Source organism: Onychomys torridus, chromosome 1 (assembly GCF_903995425.1).
Source record: "Onychomys torridus chromosome 1, mOncTor1.1, whole genome shotgun sequence".
In the NCBI taxonomy this organism is placed as follows: domain Eukaryota; kingdom Metazoa; phylum Chordata; class Mammalia; order Rodentia; family Cricetidae; genus Onychomys; species Onychomys torridus.
Window position 1 is genome coordinate 157,721,476 of NC_050443.1, and position 26,964 is coordinate 157,748,439.

At 37.7% G+C, this 26,964-nt stretch overlaps 2 protein-coding genes across 3 annotated transcripts in view; both read right to left on the reverse strand.

Annotated features, from left to right (window-relative positions):
• The window catches only part of LOC118587206 (cytochrome P450 2C26-like), a 47,684-nt gene extending 47,098 nt beyond the window's left edge, over nucleotides 1-586 (reverse strand). Inside the window, exon 1 of the mRNA XM_036192983.1 lies at nucleotides 571-586. Coding sequence (XP_036048876.1) covers nucleotides 571-586 — 16 coding nt within the window. The remainder of the gene's footprint in view (nucleotides 1-570) is intronic.
• Nucleotides 587-8,417: 7,831 nt separating this feature from the next.
• LOC118587260 (cytochrome P450 2C26-like) overlaps nucleotides 8,418-26,964 on the reverse strand; it is a 52,434-nt gene continuing 33,887 nt past the window's right edge. For both annotated transcript variants that reach the window (XM_036193093.1, XM_036193085.1), the window contains 4 exons: nucleotides 22,009-22,150; nucleotides 17,092-17,279; nucleotides 10,177-10,318; nucleotides 8,418-8,599 (listed from right to left, as the gene is read on the reverse strand). In XM_036193093.1, the coding sequence (XP_036048986.1) occupies nucleotides 8,418-8,599; nucleotides 10,177-10,318; nucleotides 17,092-17,279; nucleotides 22,009-22,150 (654 nt within the window). The remainder of the gene's footprint in view (nucleotides 8,600-10,176; nucleotides 10,319-17,091; nucleotides 17,280-22,008; nucleotides 22,151-26,964) is intronic.

The window sequence follows — 26,964 nt, forward strand, 5'->3', positions numbered from 1 at the left end:
ATTGCTCTAAAGTACCAATGAATAGATTTGAATAAAACAGTCTTGGCAGATACCTTTTCAATTAAGTAATACTTAATTTGGCATATTTCTAAGTCAGCATGATGCTTTGGACCAACTTTTCCTCTTAAAGAATATAAGAATCAAAGAACACTTTAAGAGAGATGGGTTTCTGAGTTCAACTGGTCTACATTTCCTTACTTTTGAAAATAAAAAACCTGTTGGTGATGCATGGAGTATAACCAGTTGTAGTAATTCAATCAAGATAAATTGACTCTTGGGAAAACTTTTTAGTGACCCTTCATTACATTTTATTTGTTGACTTGTCTCTTCTTTCATTGATATCACATCATTTTGGTATTTTTATAGAAAAATTCCTAGTGCATATTCATTATACAATTGAATAGATTTCATAATGCCATTTTTATTCAAGTATAGCATGAGTGTGACATTATAAACATCCTTTCTTTACCATGTTGATGCCTCCTCCTCTTTCTCTTCTGAAATACTCCTTCTTCTATGGCTAAGAAATTGCTTTCACTCAAATAAAAAGAAAAAATTTATTCTGGAGACAAATACACAGGACCATGGCTGAAAAAACTTGAATAATGTTTTCCCCATTACCTCGTTCCAACATGGGAACAATTTCAAAGAAAACCATAAATGAAGCCTTTGTCAAATGTATCAATGGATGCATTAGGTAAGGTGATTATAAAATGTGGAGAAATCTGCTCTTACAGTCCCTCCTCTTTCTCGACAATTGGACTCCTGGAGCTCCACCTGGGGCCTGGGGTAACAGGCCTCAGATGCTTGCTGACATTCTTAGCATTTTGGTCAGTAGAAGCTAGGAATCTATTTATATATTCAAAAAGATTACCAAATAGTCACAAAGATGATAGGTCATATAAAGATTTGGGAAAAACTGCTAAAAAAGAAGCTGAGATGGCTTGAGGTCATTTGGTTCTTGACTTGCAAACATTCAAGCCTCTTCACAGCACTGAAGTTCTTTTTTTTCCCTTGAAACATAGAAACATTTATTAAACAAACTTGGACTTGATATTATTATTTTATCAATTAGCAGAACTTTTTTCCTAGGACAAATATATAAAAATATAAATAGTTACAAACAGAAATCTTGGTGATTTTTAATTGTGCATCAGGATTATAAAATAGGAAAATAAAAACTGGCTTTTTTATTCCACACTATAATTTTAGGTGAGACAGCAAGTATTAAATATGTATTAAATATAAATATTTCCCTCAGTCCAATCCTCATAGGGCCTCTTTGGCTTTAAACATTGCTCAAACCTTTGTGACTCTATTACATCTGTGTCCTAGTGAAAAAGCAATGGCTATTGTCAATGTTGATGCAGTCTTGGACTTAACTCTATTTCTCTTTATCAGTTTACGTGTTTTCCTTCTACTGGAATTATTTTGAAATATTCAGGTAGATGTTTCAAAGTCTTTCCAACACTTGTCCAATTATGGGGAAGTCTCAGACTATCAACCACTTATTTCCCTTTTGTTCTTGGTTCTCTCCTCACACCTTCACCATCCGTTGGTCTATTCTGAACTGGATATTTTCTAGGTGTGATGCTAAGCAGCATATCTGACAGTCTCATCCTTGCCCTTGAGTTCTCTGGATTCCTGTAGGACCTGGGGTCTCTAGATTTCTGGAGGACCTGGGTTCAATTCCCATCATTCATATAGTGGCTTATAACCACCTGTAAATTTCAGTTCTAGGTATCTGATGCCCTCTTCTGATCTCTGTTGGCATCAGGCATGCACATGGTACACACACATAAAAACAGGCAAAACTTTCATATACATAGAATATTTTTAATTTAAGATAAAATTAGAACACTTTCCCAACAATCCATCATATGTTAAATAGTGTTTTATGGAAACTTATTTCTAAAATAATAAATCAAATTCCTTTATAAATTCTGCCCACATAGGAATGTCTTTTCAGTGGATCTATGCTTTTGGAATAATTTCCAGGCATATGTCTCCCTAAATTCTAGAATTGTTATTTCTTTTTCTGTAAGGAGAGTTTCTATTCCAACCATAGAATTGTCAGAATAAGGAAAAATGTTCTCAAGAATATATCTTCTATTCAATATGACTTTTTCCAATTTAAACTAATTTGCATTTTAAAAAGTTTCTGTGGACAAAGTCACTTCTCATGAAATCCAGGCACTAGAACAATTCTTTATTGACCTTTCCTCCTGCCTTTCACATTCACTTCTATGAAGCATTTCAGGAGATTTTATAACTTTAATTATTAAACATGACATATAAAGATGAGTGAAGGAAATATGTCTGCAAATGTGGCTACAGAGATCTTAATCTTTTAAGAACAGTTTTTAAAATATTTTCAGCTTATAAAATGGGGCTAGAAATTAGGGTCACAGCCATAAATAAGCACCAAATACTAACCAGAACCTGGGCTATTCATTTCTTGTGATGCAGCAAGACAATGGCTCAACAAAGGGTTTAAAATAGCTTCTGACTTCATGAGTCCATGAGTCTTCACACTTTGGGAGTTAAAAAAATCTTTTACAGGGGCGGCCTAGGACCACCTGTATGTCAGATGTTTGCATTGAGAATGGCAAAAATCAAAATAGCAAAACTGCAGTTATGAAATAGCATTAAGAAGTTAAAAACCAGTGACTTGGAGAATGTTTCTCCTTACCCAAGGTACATTCAGGCTTAGGAATGTTGTCTAGCTTCCTTGTATTTGCTAAGTTTGTTAAGCTTAAGCTATTTGGATAAACTGGATAAAAATATATGTTTTATGTTGATGATTTGTTTAAAAACCTGCATTGGATGCAAGAAGAGCTTCCATTTAAAATCATTGTTTTTAAGGCTATTTATTGTAGATTGTTAGAGAATGTGAGTAAATAGTCAGTCATAAATAATGAAGTTTTAAAAATTGTAGTCAGTGTAAGTACTGATGTAGTATTATACGGATAAGTTTACTCAGTCCTTTGCATAGGTTTTCAGGGTTGAGCTTGAAACAAGTAACTAGAGAACAAAGTTTGTCTATTCAGATGTACCTGGACAGTCCTCATACTTCAGAGATCTGCAGAATATGGCATTTAAATGTTGATCTAAAAGCTTGTTATATCAGACAGACTTCCAGATCCTAGCAGTGACCCAAGGTCTCCAAAGAAGATTACGTAAGAAGGCAATGACTCTGCCTGGATTACAACAACACTGACCACAGGGCAAGATGTCCCAATGCAACACCTGCCACCAGGACCTGGCACAGACTGTGGACAAGCAGCAGGACACTGGAATTGATTGCACCCTTTTGCCTGGACAAGGTCAGTCTTCCATGTCCCTGTTCTACAGGGAAAAAACTCTGCCTTATGGGCCTGATGTCAGAAGAGGATTGCTGCTGTTCTGACTGGTGCCACCAATGCTGTGGAGACCTGGGTATGGATTGGTCCCTGTCATTTATAGGATTGTAAGCTGCTTGGTCTCAACTCAGACATAATTGATCCTTTCAGATCTCTGATAGTACCAATAGCTAGACAAGCTATAACTTTGTCATCTTGACAGCAACAGACAACCAGATCCTTTTACAAGGCTATAGCCAGCTTGTTAGCTCATTTTTAAGAAAATGTTCTAAGATATAAAAGTTTACGTTAGTTATAAAGGTTCAGATATGAGTTTAAGAAATATCTGAGGAGATAAAAGCTTCTAAGCTTTGAGGATCTCAGAAAATAATTTAAGATTAAAAAAGCATCAGTTGCTCTTCTGCTCTATAATATAACAGTTTAGAGCCTAACATTTAATAGATTTCTGATAAGCTAGTAGAGCAATGACTACTTACTGTTCAGTCGCAAGCTCAGCATTTTAGACTCATTTTAGTTGTAATCTAAATATATCTAAATATAAACCTAGAAGTGCTTCTCATCACACCAAAAATCTCTGTTCAATTCATACCTTGCTCTCTGGACAGAAGGAAAATGCACAAGCGTTTAACCCAAATCTGTAGTTCTTGTTGAGACTCAAAGTTATGAGTCCACTTCTGCTGTTTTACAGATATCCATTACCTGCTTTGTCTACGATATGGATTTCAGTACAGTTTGGTAATACTAATGTATCTAAAACTTTTATGTCATTTTGTAAGATAGTTTGTGTAGGTCCCAGAGGGTTAAAAGAGTCCTAAAACTTGGATCCACTTCACAGAGGTTGGAAGGATTCCAGATAAGTGTAGCTTATTCCTAAGGATGGTATTTTTCCTCTCTCCTGGTGTTGGCACTCGTGCGTTTCCCAATTACTAAGCCTAAGTGTTCCAAATAAGTTAATAAATTTTAACTTCTGTCCCTAGTTGGTTTGTCTCAACAAATTTCCATTTGGCTGGCAGACACCTCTAAGCTTCAGTTGCTGACTGTACTGCTCCAGATGACTGTGAGCTCCAGACTTGCTAAAATCTGATGTGGACCAACCCAGCCAGTGTGATCATTCCCTGTCTCTATGGGGTCAGATAGCCACATGCTTCTGACAGATGCCCCATTGACCAGCCTTTGACCAGCCTTTCATCCTTTTGGGGGCCCTGACAACGGCACCCCATGCCAGCTCAAAGCAGTTCCAGAAGAGACTAAGTCATCCCATGTTCCCTGTTCAGAATAGGCTGAAATGCTGGGTCAAAAGGAAACATGGAGACAAGAAGGTCAGCTATACATGGCCATTATTAGAGAGGGATACTTATGAGCTTACTGCCCAAAACCCATGAGTGGGTTTTATTAGGCACATGAAAAGGGGGAAGTGTGAGACCAAAATGAGAGCAAAATGCTTACACCTTAGAAAGAAGGCCTAAGCTTTCTCTATTTTAGGTATAGGCCTTGAGTTACTGGAACAGGCTTTGAGTTACTGAAACCAGTCAATCCAGAGTCCAGAAATTATAAAGTGCAAAGTACAGAGTCACAAGGTATTCATTTGGTGATAACTGTTTAACCAAGGAAAGTTCCAACCCTGGTTTCCAGGCTAACTAGCCACAGAAATGTCCCCACCTGAGGTCAGCCAATGAGAAATGGTGATGGGCAAACACCCCTGAGAAGTAAGATTAAGTGACAATTTCTAGAAAGTCCCTAGAAATGAGCCAATCAGAATTGTATCTGTACTAGCACCCTTAACTGATTTAAGCTTGTGTTTTTTGTCTTTAAAATCTGAGCTTGTACAGGGGCGGGCACTTCCTCCAGCTTCCACTACATTGGCTCTGTTGGACAAAGTCCCTACCTAGGCTTGTATTTCTTTAGGATATCCTGAATTAAGCCTTTCTTTTGCATTTCAGCAATATATACATATTACCCTTTTCTTTCGACAAATACATGGAACTTGAAAAAGAAATCCTCCTGAGTTCCTGAGTGAGGAAACTCAGACCCGGAAAAACAATGATGGTATATATTCATTTATAGGTGGATATTAGCTTTTAAGTAAATGATAACCAATCTACAATCCACAGACAAAGAAAGGCTAGATAAAAAGGAGTGTTCTAGAGGAGATGCATGGCCCTCCCTGTTAAGAGGGAATAGAATATATTTTGTGAGTAGATTGTGGACAGTTGGGGATGAGAAGAAGAAGGCTTATATGGGGAGGGAAAGTGATGGAGGGAGAGGATGTAGGGAGCGACAGCTGCAATTGGGAGTGGGGGGAACCTAATGAAGGGGAAACTTCCTGGAATCTATGAGGGTGACCCTACTGAGGACTCCTAGTGATGGAGGATACACAGCCTGAACCTGGTCTTCATTGATAACCAGGCAAGGCTTCCCAGTGGTGGGACTGGGCTGCATTTGGTTGAGCGGTTGCCTGAGGGGATTCTGTGGAGTTCTTTAAACAACCCAGGCTGATGCTAGGAGAGAAGATCCCCTTCTGAAAACTGAGAGCAGGGCCCCATTGCTAAGGAAAATGTGCACACAGCTCACTGAATGTAGAGAGGCAGAGGTGGTGTGGGCATGGAGCCTTCACCCTTACATTCTAGTTTCTTTGGTGTGAAAAGGTACTCTGCAGACTACAGAAAGAGAAAACTAAAAGCTTCGACCTGCAATCGGCCCTGCTTGCCAGATGTGCTGGGACAATGGCGGTGCAGATTTGTAGGAGAGGCCAACCAATATTTGGTTTAACTTGAGGTTTAACCATGAGACAGATCCCATGCCCTGTTCTGTTGGTACCCCTGCTTGCACCTCCACAAGCTTGGAAATCCTGTAGGCCCTAATTCCAAGACTAAAAAACTCCGAACAAAGGAATGACACCCAAAACACAGGTCCAAATCCTCCTTTCTGACATTGCCAGTTGACCCCGGGCCCTGCCCAGCTATTAGCTGTTCACTATACTTCTGAACTGACACGACTTCCAGCTGACATGTCATCACACCTCACCTAAGGGCTGTGAATTCTCTGGTCCCATTCTTTGAAATTAGAGTACCTGCCCAGAAGGACACCAAACATATCTGCATTTATCTGTTTCTAATATGGTCTGATGTAGCCTTTTGAATTGGCAGAAACCTATCATCTGGTGCCAAAAAAAAAAAGAAGTTGCGACACCAGCCTGGAGAGCTCAGGTATAGGCAACTTGGGGACCACTTCCCTCCATTCTCCCTCTCCCTGACTTAATTGACTTTTTATATTTTATTATTATTATCATCATCATCATCATCATCATCATCATTATTATTATATTTGTGTTTTAATTTTACACATCAGCCATGGGTTCCCCTGCCCTCCCCTCTCCCAAACCCACCCTTCCCCTCTGCCCATCCCCTCCCCTACATTCCCATCTCCTCCAGGGCCAAGACTCCCCTGGGGATTCATTTAAACATGGTGGATTCAGCACAGGCAGGTCCAGTCCCCTCCTTCCAGGCTGAGCAAAGTGTCCCTGTGTAAGCTCAAGGTTCCAAACAGCCAGCTCATGCACTAAGGACAGGTCCGGATCACACAGCCTGTATGCCTCCCAAACAGTTCAAGCTATTCAATTGTCTCACTTATCCAGAGGGCCTGCTCCAGCTCGGGGCTCCACAGCCTTTGGTTCATAATTCATGTGCTTCCATTCATTTGGCTATTTGTCCCTGTGCTTTTTTCCAATCTTGGGCTCAACAATTCACACTCTTACAGTCCCTCCTCTTTCTTGACAATTGGACACCTGGAGCTCCACCTAGGGAGTGGCTGAGGATCTCTGTATCCACTTCCATCATTTATTGGATGAGAGTTCCAGCTCGACTGGTAGGGTGTTTAGTCATCTGATTACTAGACTAGGTCAGATCAGGCTTTCTCTCGACCATTGCCAGCAGATATACAGATATAAATATATGCTCAGCAAACTTTAAGATAAATAATAAAAACAATGTCAAGAAAAAAACTTCTTTAATTGCTAATTTTTCTTAAGAGACAGACCTAATAAGAAAGATAGGTAGAAGAATAGATTGATAGACATAGGAGAGACAAGATACATAGATATATAAAAGATAAAGATATATATATATATATAATAGATAGAGTTAATTAATTAAAACAATTGGTTTACCTGGTCTTAGAACTGAGAATACAAATACTTCCAGTGACTCTAAGTGATGCTCAGCCAAAGAGCTTTGGTATCACCTTCCTCTTCACATTCTGTTTTACATGTATGTATGTGGCTGTGTAAATGTGTGTGCATAATCAGGTGCATATAAGTGAGAGAATGCATGCCCATATACATACACATATGTGAAAGTCAGAGGTGAACCTTGGGTGTTGTTTCTCAGCAGATGACAGCTTGTTTTCTGAGATAGTGTATCCCACCAGGACACAAGACTCACTCTTTTAGGCTGGGTTGGGTGTCCAGCAAGCTCCCAGGATCTCCTGTTATTTCTTCCCAGTGTTGGTATAACAAGCACACACCTCAAAGCCTGGTCATTATACATATGCTGCAGATTGGATTTAGGTCTTCAGGTTTGTGTGGCCAGTACTTTAGGGAATGACCTATCTTTCTAGCTCCCTAGCTTGAATTCTCTGTGTTATACAATATGTGGACCAGTGTGATGTGCATTTCATTTTTTACCTGAATTGTAAGCATGTCTAATAACAGGTATACAAATCACATATATTTATTATTGAGAATGTGCAGAATAAAAATGACCAAGAATTATCTTACTATAATAGTTATTTCATAAGGAAGCTCTATTTTAATTCAAGGCCAGATACACATTAGCACAAGGGATAATAACACTGTTGCAGAGAATAGAAAATAGCAGTGTAATTGTGCAATGACTCCAGAAATTGCAAAATGGTTGACAGGTGTTTCCTGGGTCTTGACAGAATGAGAATACATGAGAGGGAAGGAAGGACAGCTTGTCCCTGATCAGAAGGAGGTGGATGAAGGTCTGAAGCAGATTGCAGAAAACACCACAGCCTGGGCTAGGAATCTGATCTTCTTTAGACAGGAATGAAGCAGATCTTGTAAGGGGGTGGCAGAGAGGTTAATCCATTGGCCACTGGGGTAATGTTGATGTCCTTAGTGTGATGCAGCGATTTCAGATTAAAGGTCTGTAAAATGGTGGTCAGGAATAGAAACAGCTCCATGCGTGCCAGGCCCTCTCCTGCACAAATCCGTTTTCCTAGGGGGAAGAAAGAAGGAGATTACTATTCGTATTTGTAAATGTAAGAATCATTGTACTTGTAAATGACACTGGAGACTATGAATGAAAAGTAAGTTATTGAATTGGTGGGTTGATGAATGGCTGCATGAAAGGACAACTATTTAGGCAAATAAAAAACAGGGAACAAATTTGTTTGTCAATTAACCTACATTCTTAAGAAATACATTCTTCAAAAATACATTTTAGCTAGGCGTGGTTATTCACATCTGTAATCAGACTGCCTAGGAGACTGTGGAAGAGGGATTCTGTGTTCATTATCACAAATAACAAAGCCTAGGACGGAAACTGCATATCCAAAGGCAGCATGCACACTGCAGGTGTGGACACAATATCCATTGTTCTCATCATGAATTAGAAGGAACAGGGTTCACAATAATCTTTTCAAAATGTCCTTACACATCTACAATGTCTCCAACATCTTATGATGATCTTGAAGTTCCCATATTTCTGAACTGATTAAAAATTCTCTGATGTAATGGTTTAAAAACATTTTTAAAATGATATGTAATTTATTTCAATAATTCTCCATTACCAATGCCTTTTGAGACTGATAATAAGTCATTTATTAGAATGCTGCTCTATTTTTGCCTTAAAACATAAGAGCTGATAAACAAACAAACAAACAAACAAACAAACAAATAAATAAATAAATCCTGATTTATCTACAGTAGCCCAGAGATCTGGGGGTCTTTCTCATTGCCCTAGTCCAACTGAAATATGACAAGCATTGTTCATTTATGTGTTTGCCATATACACCTGAGGCTCTTTGGTAATTTTCAGTATTTTGGAGACCTGTAATTGTTTACTTGAGCATGGAGGTGAGTGACAGAACAAACAAAGACCTAAATGCAAATTATGATGTCTCCATTTTCATGGTGAGTGAAGTGTCAATGAAGTTTTCTTTCTTTGGTATTTCTGTGATATAGCTAAAGGAAGATTAAACAAACTCTTTTCTGCAACTTTCTCAGTTTTGAACAATGGATGAACAATCAAAGCCTCAGTTTCATAGCCTGACATGGAAGAAATCTCTTAATCATGATGGTGCATGGACACTGAGATTCATATTCCCGATCATTACAAGTCTGCTGGCCCTTAGGGTGCCACTTGCTGTTTGAAGATTTCCTGCATTCTGCCTGGTCCCAAAGCCCCTCATCCCCAAATAAACACGCAGAGGCTTATATTATTTCCAAACCATGGCCATAGCAGTTTTCTTGCTATCTAGCTCTTATATCTTAATTTAACCCATAATTCTTATCTATGTTTAGCCATGTGTCTTGGTGCCTTTTATCAGCTATGCCTTGTCTTCTTGCTTCTTCTGTGTCTGGCTGGAGACTACTGACTCAGCTTTCCTTTTCCCAGAATTTTCCTTGTCTGCTTATACTACTTGCCTGGCTACTGGCCAATCAGCATTTTATTTCTCAACCAATCAGAGCAACACACATTCACAGCATACAGAAAGACATTCCACAGCAGCCACTGTGTAAGTCTCCACAGATTCTCATGTCACTGGAGCCATGGAAATGAGTTTCTATTACCTGCTGAAAAAGGCATGAAGTAGTCACTCTTTTTAAAGTTTCCATTCTTATCTAGAAAGTGTCCAGGGTCAAAAACCTCTGGGTTGGGGAATTCCTTGCTGTCATGCAGGACTGATGACAGTGATGTTATTACTCTTGTTCCCTATAACAACACACAGAGAGCAATCAAGTCACAAAGAAATCATAGAGCTAAAATACATTAGGAAAATAACCTAGTTCACTTTCTGCTCCACAGTCAGGGGCAAGTACAAAGAACAGCAGGTCAATTTCAACACGCAGAGCAGGTGAACAAAGGGAAGAGGTTGAGGCAAGGCACAGTGGTGTGGCTAAAGTGTCATCCAGTGAGATTTCACATGAGTACTTGGACTAAACCTTCCTAGTGTCTTCTTCCTTTCTTTCAGATTGGACTCATGCTCCTCTGACCACCGGCTGCTCTAGCTATCACATCTTTCTACATACCCCTCACTTGAATCAGGATTCAGATGGAATAATTCATTGAGTTTTTGATAGAATATGAGACCACCAATTGAGTACAATAGGGAAGATTTGGAAAGACAAATACCATTCCTTTTCTTTTCTCATTTACAGAATCTGTCTATATATCTCTGTATTTATATAAGGGAGTAAATGCAGGGCTGTGTGCCAGAGTAGATGTGTGCAGTAATATATGTAATCTATCTAGCTATATGAATGCACAGAGTCAAACACAGAAATCCATATGTATATGTGTCAGAAAAGCAGGATGAGGACTCTTTGGGAGAAGGAAAGAAAGGAATGGAATGGGGAGGAGAGTGAAAAAATAAAAATAAATAAAATAAGATGAGGGTAAGATGATCTGGTGGCAGCTAAATCAATAAAACTTCTGAAGATACATAGAAATTGCTGGGAGGAGGTGCTGGCAAGTTCTGTTTAAGTAGTTCACAAACTAACCTCATATCCATTCAAAGTTTCTAGGAATGAACTTTACAAAGCTTTTACAAGGATGACAAACATATTATAATGTATCGTAACTAAATATGTTTAAAGTTTTAAAGCTAAAAGGAATATTATTGACATATATAAATTGTGTGAAAAATAAGAGTTACTGTCAATAGATATTGAACCTATTATATTTATAACCAATTGTTTATACGTTGGCCATGACTGCTTCTCCACTGCAGTGAAAGAGTTTCTGAAGGGACAGCACAATCCCCTTGGCCTAGAAAGTGTTAAGTCTACCAGAACAATTATGGCAAATATCACTGCTTCCTTCTTATCCTGTCAGTGGCTCCAGTCTGATCAAAGAAATCACTTATCCTACTTGTCAGAAGGGAGAATCACCTGTGAATTTGTGCTTATTTCTCCACGACATTATTTCATAAAGGAAAAAAAATGGAACATTCTACTTGGCAAGATTCAAAAGAGACCAGCCATACCATGATACATCAGCAGAGGCATGAAAGGATATAAGTTTATATGATGCAATACTTTCCTCAAACTAGGCTCTAATGCTAAGGAAGCTAGAGAAGATATGTGCTGTGGGATGTCTTTCTGTATTCTTTGAGTATGTGTGGCTCCCATCAGATACTAAATAAAGATGTTTTGGCCTAAGGCAAGGAAACTTACAGCCAGGGGTGAAATCCAAGCAGAGATACAAGGAGAGGAAAGGCAGAGTCAAGGAGAAGCCAGCCACCTGGTAATACCACAGCCACATGGCAACATAGATTAAAAATGGGTTTATTTAGGATGAAAGTGTTAGCTAGCCAGAAGCTAAAGCCATAGGCCAATCAGTTTGTAATTATTATAAGCCTCTGAGGAATTATTTTATAAGTGGTTGCTGGACCACTGACAGGAGAGATTTGTCCAGACTGTGGGCCTGGGCAGGACCAGATAAACTTCTGGCTACAGATATGTCACTGTTTTCTTGTGCTCTATATACCATTTAGGTGGGTTTAAGGATATAAACAGAAACACATTTTGTATATTAGCCATAGACATCAACAATCTTATTTCAGGAGGGTACTGTAGCCAGAGCAGACTGGCAACATAATCCATATACTAAGTCTGTTATCACACAGCAAAACCCACTCCCATTGGCAAAGCTAGTTCTTTCATCTCCGAATGATGTTAGTAACAGGAACCTAACCAATATCTTTTTGTCCCAACCCTACTCCCAAAAATACAGGACTGCCCAGTAGAGAGCAACTTTATCCTTTCTGGATGAAGTCATTAATACAAAGATTCTTCATTTTTCATCTGTAATATCTCATAACCAATGAACAGTTTTAGATGTTTGCAAAGTAACTGGCCACAGAAATGAACTAAGTACAAACAGAACCGTATCAGGGAACATTTTTAACTTAATTTTATGCCAACAGCTTGTTTTAATATAAAAAATCTAAAATTTTAGGGAAGAAAACTTATGGGCAGAAATTTCTTTACATAGATTTATAACACAACTCTTAAAAGGTCTTATTAATAATAAAAAAACCCAAATCCAGATATTGGGGCAAAGCCTGAGGATCAGAGAAACAGAGCAAGCCACAGCCAACTTCACCTGGCCAACTCTTCAGCCCATCCTGTTTCCACCAATCTTCAGTCTAAAAGCCTCTGAGTCCTCACCCTGGAGAGTCTCAGTTGAACTGCTGCTTAGTTCCTGTCTGCTCTCATTTTGTATACCCTTCTCCACTCAGCCATGTTACTTCCTTGGATTAAAGGCATATGTACTTATCAAGCAAAGGCATGAGATCTCAAATGCTGGGATTAAAGGAGTGTGCCACCACTGCCTGGCTCTGTTTCCAGTGTGACCTTGAACTCACAGTGATCCTGAAGGATCTCTGCCTCCCAAGTGATTAGACTAAGGGTGTGTGCCACCACTGTTTGACCTCTATGTCTAATCTAGTTGCTGTCTCTGTCTTCTGATCCCTTGATAAGTTTATTAAGGTACACAATATATTGGGGTACACAATATATCACCACATCTCCCCTTTTCTGTCTAAAATAATGATTAAGATTATAACTAAAATTAGAAAAACTATATACAAAAAGTACAATAAGTATATCCAATATATACATTCAAGAACTACATTAACAATATCCAGTCCATTAATATTTGACAAACTCAAACAAAAACTCCATTATTCACCCTATTTTGGTGAATCCAAAATGTTGTACCAAAATGTAGTACACTTTCTATCCTAACGTGTATTACCAACACAAAATTACCTTTTGATGTCTTTCAAACGTACACACTTTACACTCTTTAGTGAGTTTCTCTTCTTAATTTGTTAACAAGGAAAACTATAACTATAACTATTTAGTCTTCAGTTTCCTCAGAGACCAGAGAAGGTAATAATATTACCTAAGTAAACAGGAAGTACAAACAAGCGACTTCCAAAAAATGTGAGAAATGATAGGAACAGCTGGCTTCCTGGACAGTCACCCAAAATTCCTTGGCAACATTGGGCCATTTCTTTGGCCTACAGGCCTAGCATCTGACAGACTCATCGGTGTAGCAGGATTTTCTAAAGAGCCTTCCTACCTTGTCTTGGCAAGGATTGGCAGTCCTTTCTTTTATGTTCTGCTTGTCCAATTATACAACATACAGTCATCACTCAAGGTAAGAGCACTTTCTTGCCCAATAACTAACTGTTGTCACATGAGGAGTTTGTTCAATGCCCATTATCTTCTCTGAAGTACATTGGTGCTGCCTGGAGCAGACATTTCTCATTGTCATAAAAAGAATGTATGTTATTAAAATATCTTAAGTGATATATTCTGTAGATCTCTGAAGTGTTTGAAGATGACCTATCTAAAAGATATTTCTGTTTGACCTTGAAAACATAACTAACATAACTACAAGTTCAATTGTAATGACTAACTTTCATTTCTTTATATCCTAAGTGGTTTGTGAAAATAACTTTCAAGGACTAGCAATTTGCATTACATTGTTAAATAAACTGTATAGGTACAATATCTTGAACAAGATTAGACATTTTTTCTAACAAAAATGTACACTATTTTCTAACAAAATCAATATCATATTTGAATCAATGTACATAATTTGCATACAATATACAAAAATCTAATCAAATGTAAAATGTTTAAAACTAGTAGTTGCTTTCCAAAAGTAGTTTCAATAATCTACTTTTAAATCTTATATCCATATTCTCTCCGTTTTTGAAGTTGATTCAATAATATACCACTTATTCTATCATTTTTTATCTTTTTTTGAGAGTAGATTCAATAATCTCCCTATTATATTATATATATACCTTTTTTTTCTCTTCAGAGTAGTAGATTCAATAATATACCCTTTATTCATCATTTCTCTATCTTTTTTAGAGTAGACTCAATAATCTATCTCTTATCTATATCCTCTTCTTTTCCTTTACCATTCAAACAATTACCCAGAATCTAATTTTCTTTGTTCATTTTTTTCCTGACCATTACCAATTAACAACTTTTTACAATGTTAACAATTAACATTACCAAATAACCAACCATTGTAAACAAAGACAATTATCTACAATCCATTGAATGACCAAAAACCACCTGCCCCCACCTCTTGTGAATGTGGGTGTTGCATTCTTAAAATTACTTCCCGCTCTCTGGGGTGATGGCATCTTTTGGCAATCCTGAAAAAAATATGTTTGGGTTAGTTGCCAAGTCCTGGGCGAGTTAGCTGTATCATTTGTCCAGTCTCTGCATAATGGAAAGTGCAGAGCTTGTCTCAAGCCCTTGCTCATATAGTCTGTGAGGCTGGTTCATCTCAGCTAGCCATCTCAGAATTGTCTTGAGCAGTTTATAGTCCAAAGCCGATCTTTGAGTGGTGTTTGTCAGCATAGTGGTATTATCATTATCCTGATCCAACTATAATTGCAGGGATATCAGCAAACCATCTTGAAATTGTCCTGAGCAGCTGACCTTCGGGTGGTGTTTACTCTTTGCTTTGAAGCAATATCAGTTGTATCTGTGTCAAAATCATGTCTCACAGTCAGTGCTTAGTTTGCAATACAACAGGTTCCATTCCTCTTCTCCAAGATATTCTTGATTTCCAATCTCTGTGAGCAATAGCTGGCTTTCCTTGGGTACTAATAATCTCCATGTGAAGATGGCCTGTCGTGGGTAGCCATTCCAGCATTGGCCTGTAATTCCAACCCCCATTGAGACTTTGGTAACATTCATACATACAAGGTAGGGCCAAAAGAGGACACTGAAGACCCAGGACCTAAAAGGAGAAGGATCTCTTGGTTCTAGGAATCTGGCTGCTGGAGGTAGACAGAGCAGAGTTCTCCAGAGAATATTGACAGACTGTGCCATACCTTTCCCAGACCCTGATACTTATCCCTTCATTTGTAAGTTACCCCACAAAATAAACCTCCCTTTTAACTACGTGGAGTGGCCTTAATAATTTCACCAATATATGGCGCCCAACGTGGGTTGCGAACCCACAACCCTGAGATTAAGAGTCTCATGTTCTACTGACTTGCTCTTTAGAAGTAAGTTCATTAATCTAGCCTTTCATCCTTTTGTATCTATACTAATGGTCAAGACTGCTTGCTGTTGATAGAGTGAGTTTGATCATCTCTTCCACTGTAACTGTGTATTTATTCAAGTTATCAAAAAAAGAGTCCATGCTCATGGTTATCAGACATCAGTCATGGCTGAGTCCATGTGATATTGTCTTTGATGTCTGTTTCTATAAATCCTAGGTTGTTTTCATGGTGTGACATAACAGTCTGATAAATCTCTGCCTTTGAGAAACACGAATGTTCTTTCCTAGAAGAGATTGTCTTCACAGCAATGTTTTCTCCTCGCCAATTGCTTATTAAAACTTCTCTAAGTCGACCTTTGCCAATGCTTTCTTGTAGTACAATGGTCCTGGCAATTGTACTCTGAACAAGCAGAGGTAAACTTTTCATCCCCATTGGCAGCATTGCTGCTGCCACCAAACACAATTAGAAGAAGTTGGCAATGCAGAGCAGTAGCTGCAGCCTCCATGGTCCTGCTGTCACTGTTTGTGGCCCAGCCTGTCCTCAGCTGCAGCTTCTCCCCAGCTAGCCTCCCAGGCTGGCCTTGAACTTGACATCCTCCTGCTTCCACCTTCTTCACCAAATTCTACCTGAGTGTACCATCACAATCAGCTGTGTGCACCTCGGGCCTGAGCTAGGGACTACAAGGCCACAGGCAAGTGGCTTTTTATTTGCCTCAAAGCAAAGTGGGATAGAGAAAATACAATGTACATTTGTGTTTATAACATATAGAGTCAGTGATCAAAGGGTAAACAATACATGGAACCATGTAATAGGTGCAGAGAACAATCTTGAAACTAATGTACAGACTTTTGTGAATAAAAGTCATTTCAAAGTAAAATTCTGTGTTCCTGGGTCATGCTCACACACAATTGGCTCCACAATAAAGTATCTCTTATACCATTAAAAGAATCAGGCCAAAAATTTTCATCTGATCTACACAACTATCAGTGTATTCCAAAAACATCAAACTTGATAGGGAGATATTAAATTTACAATCCTTCATCCTAATCAGCAATGAGATAAGTGATGCCCATTACACCTGGTTCTGTTCATCATTACACTGCAATTCATCAAAATGAAGAGAAACTATGACCACAGGAATATGAAAAGTACATAGAAAAGTATTAGCCCACATAACAACTTCAAATTACACATACATTTAAAGATACCTCTTTAGAAATAATAAAATTCACATGTCTAGATGAAAATAAGAACAATGATATGATTACATCAATTTTTTCCATTAAGCAGATGGAAATAAGAGCATAGAATTATAGACAAATAGTAACAAAGATATTCACCCAGATGTATTTGTATCTGAAGTAGAGCAGCCCTCCAGATTGTGAAGCAGTATAAGCCACCAGCAGCACCAGGTGCAGGAGAGAAGAGACAAGCTTACCTTGGGGATAAGGTAGTTCCTGAACTTAGTGTCACAGGTCACCGCATGTGGCAGGTTGGTGGGGGCGAGGTCAATGAATCTCTGGACCTCATGAATCATGGCATCTGTGTAGGGCATATGGTTCCTGTCCTGCATGCAGGGCCTGCGGTGTCTGCCAACCACACGATTAACCTCTTCCTGGACTTTAGCTGGTTGGACACAATGAGAAATGGGAAAATTGGTGAAAAGTGACATGCTTGGCACAATGGTAGGTCATACACAGTATAATGTAAGTGTTCCAAAAGAATTATAAATGTGCATTTTTTTCAGGAATAAAAGTATACATATTTATAAAGAAATGCTGTATTGTGGATTCATATCATTATCCTATATATATATTATAAATCAGCATATACTTATTATTTAGTAGACATAACAGCATATAAGATACAAGTAAGTAATAGTATCATATAAAACAGAGTATTATTAGTCAACATGCTTTAGTCTGTGGTAAAGAACATTACATGTCAGATACTAAATCTGTATCCAAATACAATGTTCTTTTACACTCACTTTCTTTTTTTTGTCAGTGCTGAGGACCAAACCCAGGTCCTTGTGCTTGCTAGGAGCTAAATTGCCAGCCCCTATACTGACTTTCTAATTCATGTGTATTTATGATAGTGTGACAGTACTTCAGGAAGAAGAGACTCTACCTCAAGATACAGCTGCACCACACTTGGGCATACACCTAATAATTGCTTCAGTCTATCCCAGAAACACTTGCTCAATCATGTTGATTGCTGCTTTATTCATAATGGCCAGAAAATGGAAACAAAGTAGATATCCATAAATAGAAAAACAGACTTTTTAAAATGTGGCACATTTATACAATGGAGTGTTCCTCAGACATTAAAAAATGAAATTCTCATGTAAATAGATGGGGCTAGAAAAAAATCAATGATAACCAAGCTACAATCTGTAGAACCACAGAGAGTAGATATAAAGTAAGGGACTATGGAGGACAGATAGATCTTGTTAGGAAAGGGAGATAGAATTGATAGTTATGGATACATTGGAGGGAGGCATGAGTTGGGTGGGAAGACCAGGACGAGGGCAGGAATATAGGAAGAAATACCTAAAATTCAAGGCCATTTGAGGGATAGTATGGAATCTTAATACAGTAGAAACTTCCAATATATATATATAAAGGTTAGCTAAATAAAATAAACAAGAGCCCCAACTGAAAATCCCTTGTTACTAAATGAAACTTCCAGTACCAGGCTTAGGTTACATTTAATTGAATTGTTGGTCAAAGGAGTTCCATAGAAATCTCAAAAGACCCAGGCTGGTGCCAAGACAACAAGTTGTTCTCCACAAACTGACAGAATAGATCCATTGTTGAAGCAACACCCATACAAAACTGTGAACATGGACAAGTCAAGCTGATGCCTACATAGAACCGTCACCCCTATGTTCTAGCATCTTTAGTGCAGGAATATACTCTGCATACTGTCAAAAGAGAATCATAAACATCAAGACAACAATAAATCCTTTGATCAAAATGGTGTCTTGCCTGCAAGATATGCTAGGGGAATGGTGGCGTAAAACTTGAGGGAGTATCCAATCAAGAATTGATTTAATTTAAGGCTCAATCTATGTTATGAAACCCATCCTGAAACTGCTTGGGGGCCAATACTGGGAGACTAGAGAGTCCAGGGACCTATGTTAAAATCAAATAGAACAAAACATTAACAACAGAACACAGAACAAAAACAGCAATAAAATGACTCCTAACAACATTCTGCTATACTCTTAGATTACTGTCTTGCTCAGCCATCTTAAGGGAAGCTTCATCTTTCATGAGATACCAACAAATACAGAAACCCTCAATCAGACATTATGCAGAGAATGAGAGTCCTTGGAACACTTAACACTAAATGGAATGTCTCCATCAAATCCCTCCCTTTAGGGATCAGGGAATCCTGTGGAATAGGAAGCAGAAAGAGTGTGAGAACCAGAGAGGATGGAGGATATTAAAAAAATAAGATCCTATAAAATCAAAATAATCAAAGGACATTTAAACTCACAGTGACTGAGGCAGCATGCACAGGGCCTGCACAGGTCTGCATCAGGTCCTTTGCATATATATTATGGTTTCCAGTTTAGTGGGTTTTTTTGAGATTCTTTGATGTGCAAATGAATGGGTCTCTGTTTCCTGTGCCTTCTCTTATCTTCTTTTTCTTATTTGTTTTGTCCAATTCTAGTGTTATTTTTTCTTGTGTCATGTTGTATTTATTACATTGTATTATATTATATATTATTTTTTAGCAGTCTGTTTGTTTTCTAATGAGAGGCAGAAAATGATATCTGGATTGAGAGGAGGTAAAAGGATGGAGTAAAGGGAGGGGAAATCCTAATCATAACATATTACATAAGAAAAAAATCCATTTTTAATAAAAGGAAAAAGCAGCAAATTAGATTATAATACTTTGTTATACCAATAGTCATTGTTAGATTAATTGTAATTACATAATTCTCTGTTGAATATTCTCTGTTTAGTTCTATAGCCCATTTCTTAATTGGACTGTTGGAAATTTTAATTTTTAATTTCTGGAGTCTTTTATATATTCTGGATATCATCTCACTGTCAGATGTGGGGTTGGTGAAGACATTTTCCTATTGTGTAGGCTGTCACTTTGTCTTGTTGACCATGTCCTTTGCTCTATAAAAGCTTCTCAGTTTCAATAGGTCCCATTGATTGATTGTTTCTCTCAGTGTCTGTGCTACTGGTGTTATATTTATGAAGTAATCTATGTCAATGCATTCAAGGCTACCTCCTACTTTCTCTTCTATCAGGTTCAGAGTAACTGGATTTATGTTGAGGTCTTTGATCCACTTGGACTTAAGTTTTGTGCACAGTGACAGATATGGATCTATTTGCAGCCTTCTACATGTTGACATCCAGTTATGCCAGCACAATTTGTTGAAGATGCTTTCTTTCTTTCATTGTACATTTTTGGCTTCTTTGTCAAAAATTATATGTTCATAGGTGTGCGAATTAATGTCAGGGTCTTCAGTTTGATCCCATTGGTCCACATGTTGGTTTTTATGCCTATAACAAGTTGTTTATATTACTGTAGCTCTCTATAGTAGTGCTTGAGGTCGCAGATTATGATGCCTCCATAGGTTGTTTTATTGTACAGGATTCTTTTGGCTATCCTGTTTTTTTTTTCCATATGAAGTTGAGTAATATTCTTTCCAGGCTTGTGAAGAATCGTGATGGTATTTTGATGGGGATTGCATTGAATCTGTAGGTTAATTTTGGTCACATGGCCATTTTTTACTATGCTAATCCTGCCTATCCATGAGCGTGGGAGATCTTTCCATTTTGTGACATCTTCTTCAGTTTATTTTTCAGGGACTTAAAGTTCTTGTCATATAGGTCCTTCCCTTTCTTCGTTAGGGTAACCCCAATGTATTTTATGTCATTTGTGGTTATTGTAAAGCATGACGTATTTCTGATTTCCTTCTCAGCCTGTTTGTCTATTGTATATAGGAGGGCTACTGATGTTTTTGAGTTGATCTTGTATCCTGCTATGTTCCTGAAGGTGTTTGTAAGCTGTATCAGTTCCTTGGTTGAATTTTTGGAGTCACTCATGTATACTAACATGCCATCTGCAAATAGAGAAAGCTTGACTTCTTCCTTTCCAATTTTTATCCCCTTAATCTCCTTATGGTGTCTTATTGCTCTGGCTAGAACTTCAAGTACTAATTTGAATAAGTGTGGGGAGGAGGACATTCTTTTCTTGTTTCTGACTTTAGTGGTATTGCTTTGAGTTTCTCTCCATTTAATTTGATGTTGGCTGTTGGCTTGCTGTAAAATGCCTGTAGTATGTTTAGATGTGTTTCCTGTATTCCTGATCACTTCAAGACCTTTATTATGAAGGGGTGTTGGATTTTGTCAAATGCCTTTTCTGCATCTAGTGATATGATCATGTGCTTTTTTCTTTTAATTAGTTTATATGGTGTTTTAATTGATGGAATTTCATATGTTGAACCACCCTTGCATCCCTGGGATGAAGCCTACTTGATCATGGTGGATAATTGTTTTGATGTGTTCTTGGATTCTGGTTGCCAGTATTTTATTGAGTATTTTTGCATCAATGTTCTTGAGGGAGATTGGTCTGTAGTTCTCCTTCTTGTTGTGTCTTTGTTTGGTTTAGGAATCAGGGTAATTGTAGCCTCATCAGAGGAGTTTGGTAAAGTCCCTTCCTTTTCTATTGTGTGGAACACTTTGAAGAGTATTGGTATTGTATTAACTCTTCTTTGAAGATGTAGTATCATTCTACATTGAAACCATCTGGTCCTGGGCTTTTTTTGGTTGGGAGACTTTTAATGACTGATTCTACTTCCTTAGGGGTTATTGGACTATTTAAATGGTTTATCTGGTCTTGATTTAACTTAGGTGTGTGGTACCTATCCAGAAAATTATCCATTTCTTTTATATTTTGTGGAGTAGAGGTTTTTAAAATATGACCTGATGATTCTCTGGATTTCCTCATTGTCCTGTGGAACAGTAGACAGAAAGAGTGTGAGTACCAGAGGGGACAGAGGATATTAAAAAACTAAGGTCCTATAAAATCAAAATAATCAAAGGATATATAAACTTACAGAGACTGAGGCAGCATGGGTTTGGGGGCATCCTGCCCTATGTCCAGAACCTGGGGCAAGTTGGGCAGGTCTTTCCCGGAGTGGCTGGTGCCCAGTGCTGGGACCTAGAGGCAGGCCTCTCTGGGTATCAGTCATGCTGTTTTTTATAGTCAGTGAGTCGCACACAAAATGAAGGACTGAAAGGTCTCTTAGAATAACACACAGGACACTAACAGAGTCTTTCCAGCATCTTATAGGAACTCTGTGTGTCACCATCTGTATCCTCACCTGTGACATATGGGTGCTTCAGCAGGAGCAGGAGAGCATATCTCAGCGTTTTGCTTGTTGTCTCTGTCCCTGCAGTAAACAGATTACTCACAGTTGTTGCCAGATTTTCAAGTGTAAATTCTGATTGTTGATTGTGGTTTTCCTAAGAATAATTTGATGCAATAATCTGGTAAATTCTTTATCAGCACATCTGATAACAATGGCTCTAGAGTTTTACACAGTTTATATATTTGTTACTGAAAGTATAAAATTTAGAGTAACACTCCATAGTTCCTATTCCAATTGGTTGTTCTAACTGTATAGAAATTTGCTGAGCTGCATAGACTTGGGGTCTAGTTAACTTGACATGAACACTTATTCATTTGCAATTATTTTATATTAAGATGTCCACAAAATGTTTGTTTTATATTGTTGCCAACAAAAATCCTGAAATGTAAAGTAGAGGAGAAATTAACTATCATTTCTAAGACTATGGCACAGATTTTTATAATTTTTGATTTCACCCTAATTCCTTTCTAGCCTAACTTTTACATTGATATGATTATCTGCACATAAGTGTGTACAGTTTTGTACTTTCATGCCCTAAAATCATACACAAAACATTTTTCATCAATTATTTTCTCCCATCAAAATCATATGAAAAAGAATTGTGTTAGGTCTAATCTAGGGATACACAGATTCATGCATAAAATTGAGGGCCTGTGTACTTTAGATAGTGAAGAATACTGGAGGACATTTGACTCTATCTCTGCAAATTCTGTATTAAACTAAGATGGGTCTGTAATGAGAATCTTTGTCCTTGAGTTAAATAAACCCATTCTTTCTTAGCACATTAATAATTAGATTTCCTCTTCCTTTTAAAAACTAACAATCTTTGCAGTGTAGCCCACATTTTTTTATCCATCCATCCATCCATCCATCCATCCATCCATTGATGACTGCTAGAGTAATTTTTTGGCTACTTTGAGAAATACAGTAGGAAACAAACATGAATGTGCAGGTGCATTTTCCATGTACTGATATATTTTGGATATAAGCTCAGAAGTAAAGTGCTTGGGTCCTATGATAGACAGAGAGAGAGAGAGAGAGAGAGAGAGAGAGAGAGAGAGAGAGAGAGAGATATTGAGTAAGTAGAAGACCTCTGACATTGTTTTCCACAATGGCTCTAATAATCGACACTCTCATCAACATTATATTTAGTGTCCTTCTCATTTCATTATCACCAGCAGTTTTTTCTTTGATAAAGTTCTGCAGTTACTACTGTAGTGTCAAATCTGATTGTGATATCTTTTGTCCTTCCAGTTGGAAAATGACATCCATAATTTTATTGGTCATTTGAATTTATTCTTTGAAAGATAATATCTAAAACAATGAGGAACTTAAAATGAATAACAAAAAAGATATGAAAATGGCACAGCGTGAAATACTTTAAAGACTACAAACTATGACGAAGTGGTAATTACCCCTAAACTCTATGGTTACTGAAATAAAAAACAGTCACCATACTATAACTCTGTAGTGATATATTGTGTACTCTAATAAAGCTTGCCTCATGATCAGAGGACAGAGCCAGATACTAGACTAGAAACAGAGCCAGGCAGAGTTGGCACACATCTTTAATACCATCACTTGAGATCTCATGCCTTTGCTTGGGAAGCACATGCACCTTTAATCCAAGGAAGCAATATGGAAAGCCAGAGAAAGGTATATAAGGTATGAAGAAGCAGGAACTCATTCTCTTTAGACTGAGAATTTCATAGAGGTAAGGACTAGTGACTGGCTGTTCAGCTTCTCTATCTTTCAGCTTATACCCTCATCTAGCTGTGGGTTTTTTATTAAAAGACCATCTAAGTTTCGAACCATATTAGGCATCCAACTGATAGAGCCTGAGTTCACAAAAAAAAAATGCTTGCCTGTTTCCTTGCAGACCCTGGCTTGGGACAAAATTGAAGAAAAAGGAAAGAAAATTGAGTCAATTCCCAAAGTTATACAGGACCCAAAAGAAACATACACTGATTTCTTACAAAGACTGACTTCATAAGTAAATAGAATGATACCAAATTCAGAAGCTAGACAGAGAGTAATTGAATCTTTGACTGTTGAAAATGCTAAAACACAATACCAAAGATAATTAGGCCATTAAAGACAAGATCAGCACCCTTGGAGGAATGGATCCAAGATCCAATTACTATTGAATCTCATGACCATGATGACACTTGGATAGGAGAGTTGATTTCCAGAGGTTTGAAGAAAACTAATAATGTCAGATGTTTTAATTGCAGTAAACAAGATCACCTAAAAAGGAACTATAAACAGGGCATTCCTAGAAATAATGTTTTCTCGAGGAGTAATTCCAACAGAGCATCCCTCCTTTCTGGATTATGCAGATGATGTGGCAAAGACAGACACTGAACTAACAAATGTAGATCAACAAGGGACAGAAAAAGTAATCCTTGCCTTTGCCATCGGAAAACTCCCTGAGGGGTCTCTCTTTTGCCCCCATATCAAATTCCATTCAGTCCTTTCCTGTAATTGTGGAGAAAACTACTTCCCAGAGAAATTGACAATCCTAGTCCCTATTGTAAAAACCATACAATAGATGATAGAACAGCTATAGAAAAAAATAACAAAAAATTTCAGGAAAAAACATAAATCAAAATTGATGTAGATTAGATTGGAAACTCCTCAAAGTTAGGGTTGGGGAAGGGTGTTCTTTTTTGTCATTTCAGGATAGCAAAAACAACCATCTTGAGGAATATAAAGGCTTCTGGACTAATTAGCATCCAAAGAAAAGGGAGAAATACCTTGAAAAATTACCAAGAAAAGGAAAAATCTGATGTAATGTGATCTCTGAAATAGGGATGATAGGACCCCAAAGTGATGATTTCACATGGACTATGATAATGACATTAAGGTGTCAAACACCACCCAAAGATCATCTACAAACTGCTCAGGGCAAAGTTGAGATGATCTAGCCTCACAGACTGACTACACAAGCAAGAACTTGAGTCAAACTCTGCACTTTCCCATTACACAGAGATTGGACAACAAATGATATGCTACCTCTCCCAGGGTTTGACAATTTTTCCCTAGTTTTTCTTTTCAGGATTCCCTAAAGATGCCTTTGCCCCCCTTAGCAAGAATCTTAAAGAGTCTTATTACTAAAATCAAACCTGAGGCCAGGTATTGGGGTGAACACTTAATGATCAGAGAATCAGAACAAGCCACAGCCACCTCACCTTGCAAATTCCTCAGCTGATCCTGTTTCCTCAGACTGGAAGCCTCTGAGTCCTCATCCAGAATAAATCTCAGCTGAACAGCTGCTCTAAAGCCTAAAAGCTTAACCAGTCTAGTTCCTGGTTTTCATACCTTATATATCTTTCTGCCATCACTCCCTGGGATTAAAGACTCACTTCTTGAGATTAAAGGCATGTGTCTCCATGCCTGGCTGTTTCCAATGTGGCCTTGAACTCACAGAGATCAAGAGGGATTTCTGCCTCTGGAATGCTAGGATTAAAGGTGTGAGTGCCACCATTTTCTAGCCTTTGTATCTAGTGACAGTTCTGTTTCTTGACCCCAGATAAGTTTATTAGAGTGCACAATATTTTGGGGAACACCACATCCCCAGACAGCAGGAAGTAATTTTAAGAATACAATGCACACATTCCCAAGAGGTAGGGTGGGTGGTTTTTGGTCATTCAATGTGTTATGGCTAATTGTCATTGTTTATTATGGTTGATTACAAGTTGTTAATTGTTAATGGTCAGAAACAAAGCTAAACAGAGGGAAAGTAGATTCAGGGTCCTTGTTTGAAAAAAAAGAAAGGAAAGAAAAAAAGATGATATAGATATAAGATAAAAGGTAGATTATTGAATCTACATGCAAAAAGATGTAGAAATGATAGATAAATGGTAGATTATTGAATCTACTCTAGAAAAAAAGGACAGGGATATGATAAGATAAAAAGATAGATTATTGAATCTACTTTTAAAAAGCAACTAGTTTTAAATATTTTACTTTGGATTGGATTTTTGTATATTGTATACATGTTGTATCAATTACGTATATTGATACAGATTTGAGATTTATTTTGTTATAAAATACTGTACATATATTTCTAAGCTTGTTCAAGGTATTGTACCTATACAGCTCATTTAACTATGTAATGTAAATTTCTAGTCCTTGAAAGTTATAATTACCAACTAATTAGGCTACAAAGAAATGCAAATTAGTAGTTAGTCATTACAATCATACTTGTAAGTCATACTAGGTATATTTTCAAGGTCAAACATAGATATATCTTAGATATATGAGTCATCATCAAACACTTCACAGATCTACATAGATTATGACATTTAAGATGTTTTAATAATATAGTCTTTTTTATGACTATGAGACATGTCTGTTCCTGGCAGCACTAATCTACTTCAGAGAAGATTGTGTGTATTGAAGAAACTCCATATGGACTTTTTACATTCTTTGTGGCAAAAGTTAGCCACTGGGAAAATAATGCCCTTACCTGAACTAGTGACAGTATGCTATCCAAAATAGACAAACAGGACACAAAAGAAAGGACCATTGAATTTTGCTAAGACAAGGTAGGAAGGTCATTCAAAAAATTCTGCTTCACAAATGAACCTGTCAGATATGCTAGGCCTGTAGGCCAAAGATGGGTGCCCCAACATTGCAGAGAAATCTTCGGTGAGTGTCCAGACAGCCAGTTGTTTCTGTCATTTCTTACATTTTTTGGAAGTTGCTTCTTTGTACTTCCTGCTTACTCAGTTAATATTATTTCCTTCTCGAGTTCCTGAGGGGGTTGAATGTTAGGTAGTTACAGTGTTCCTTGTTAACAAATTCAGAACAGAAACTCACTAAAGAGGTGTAAAGTGTATAAGTTTGAAAGATATCAAAAGGTAGTTTTTGGTTGGTAATACATGTTAGAATAGAAAGTGAATT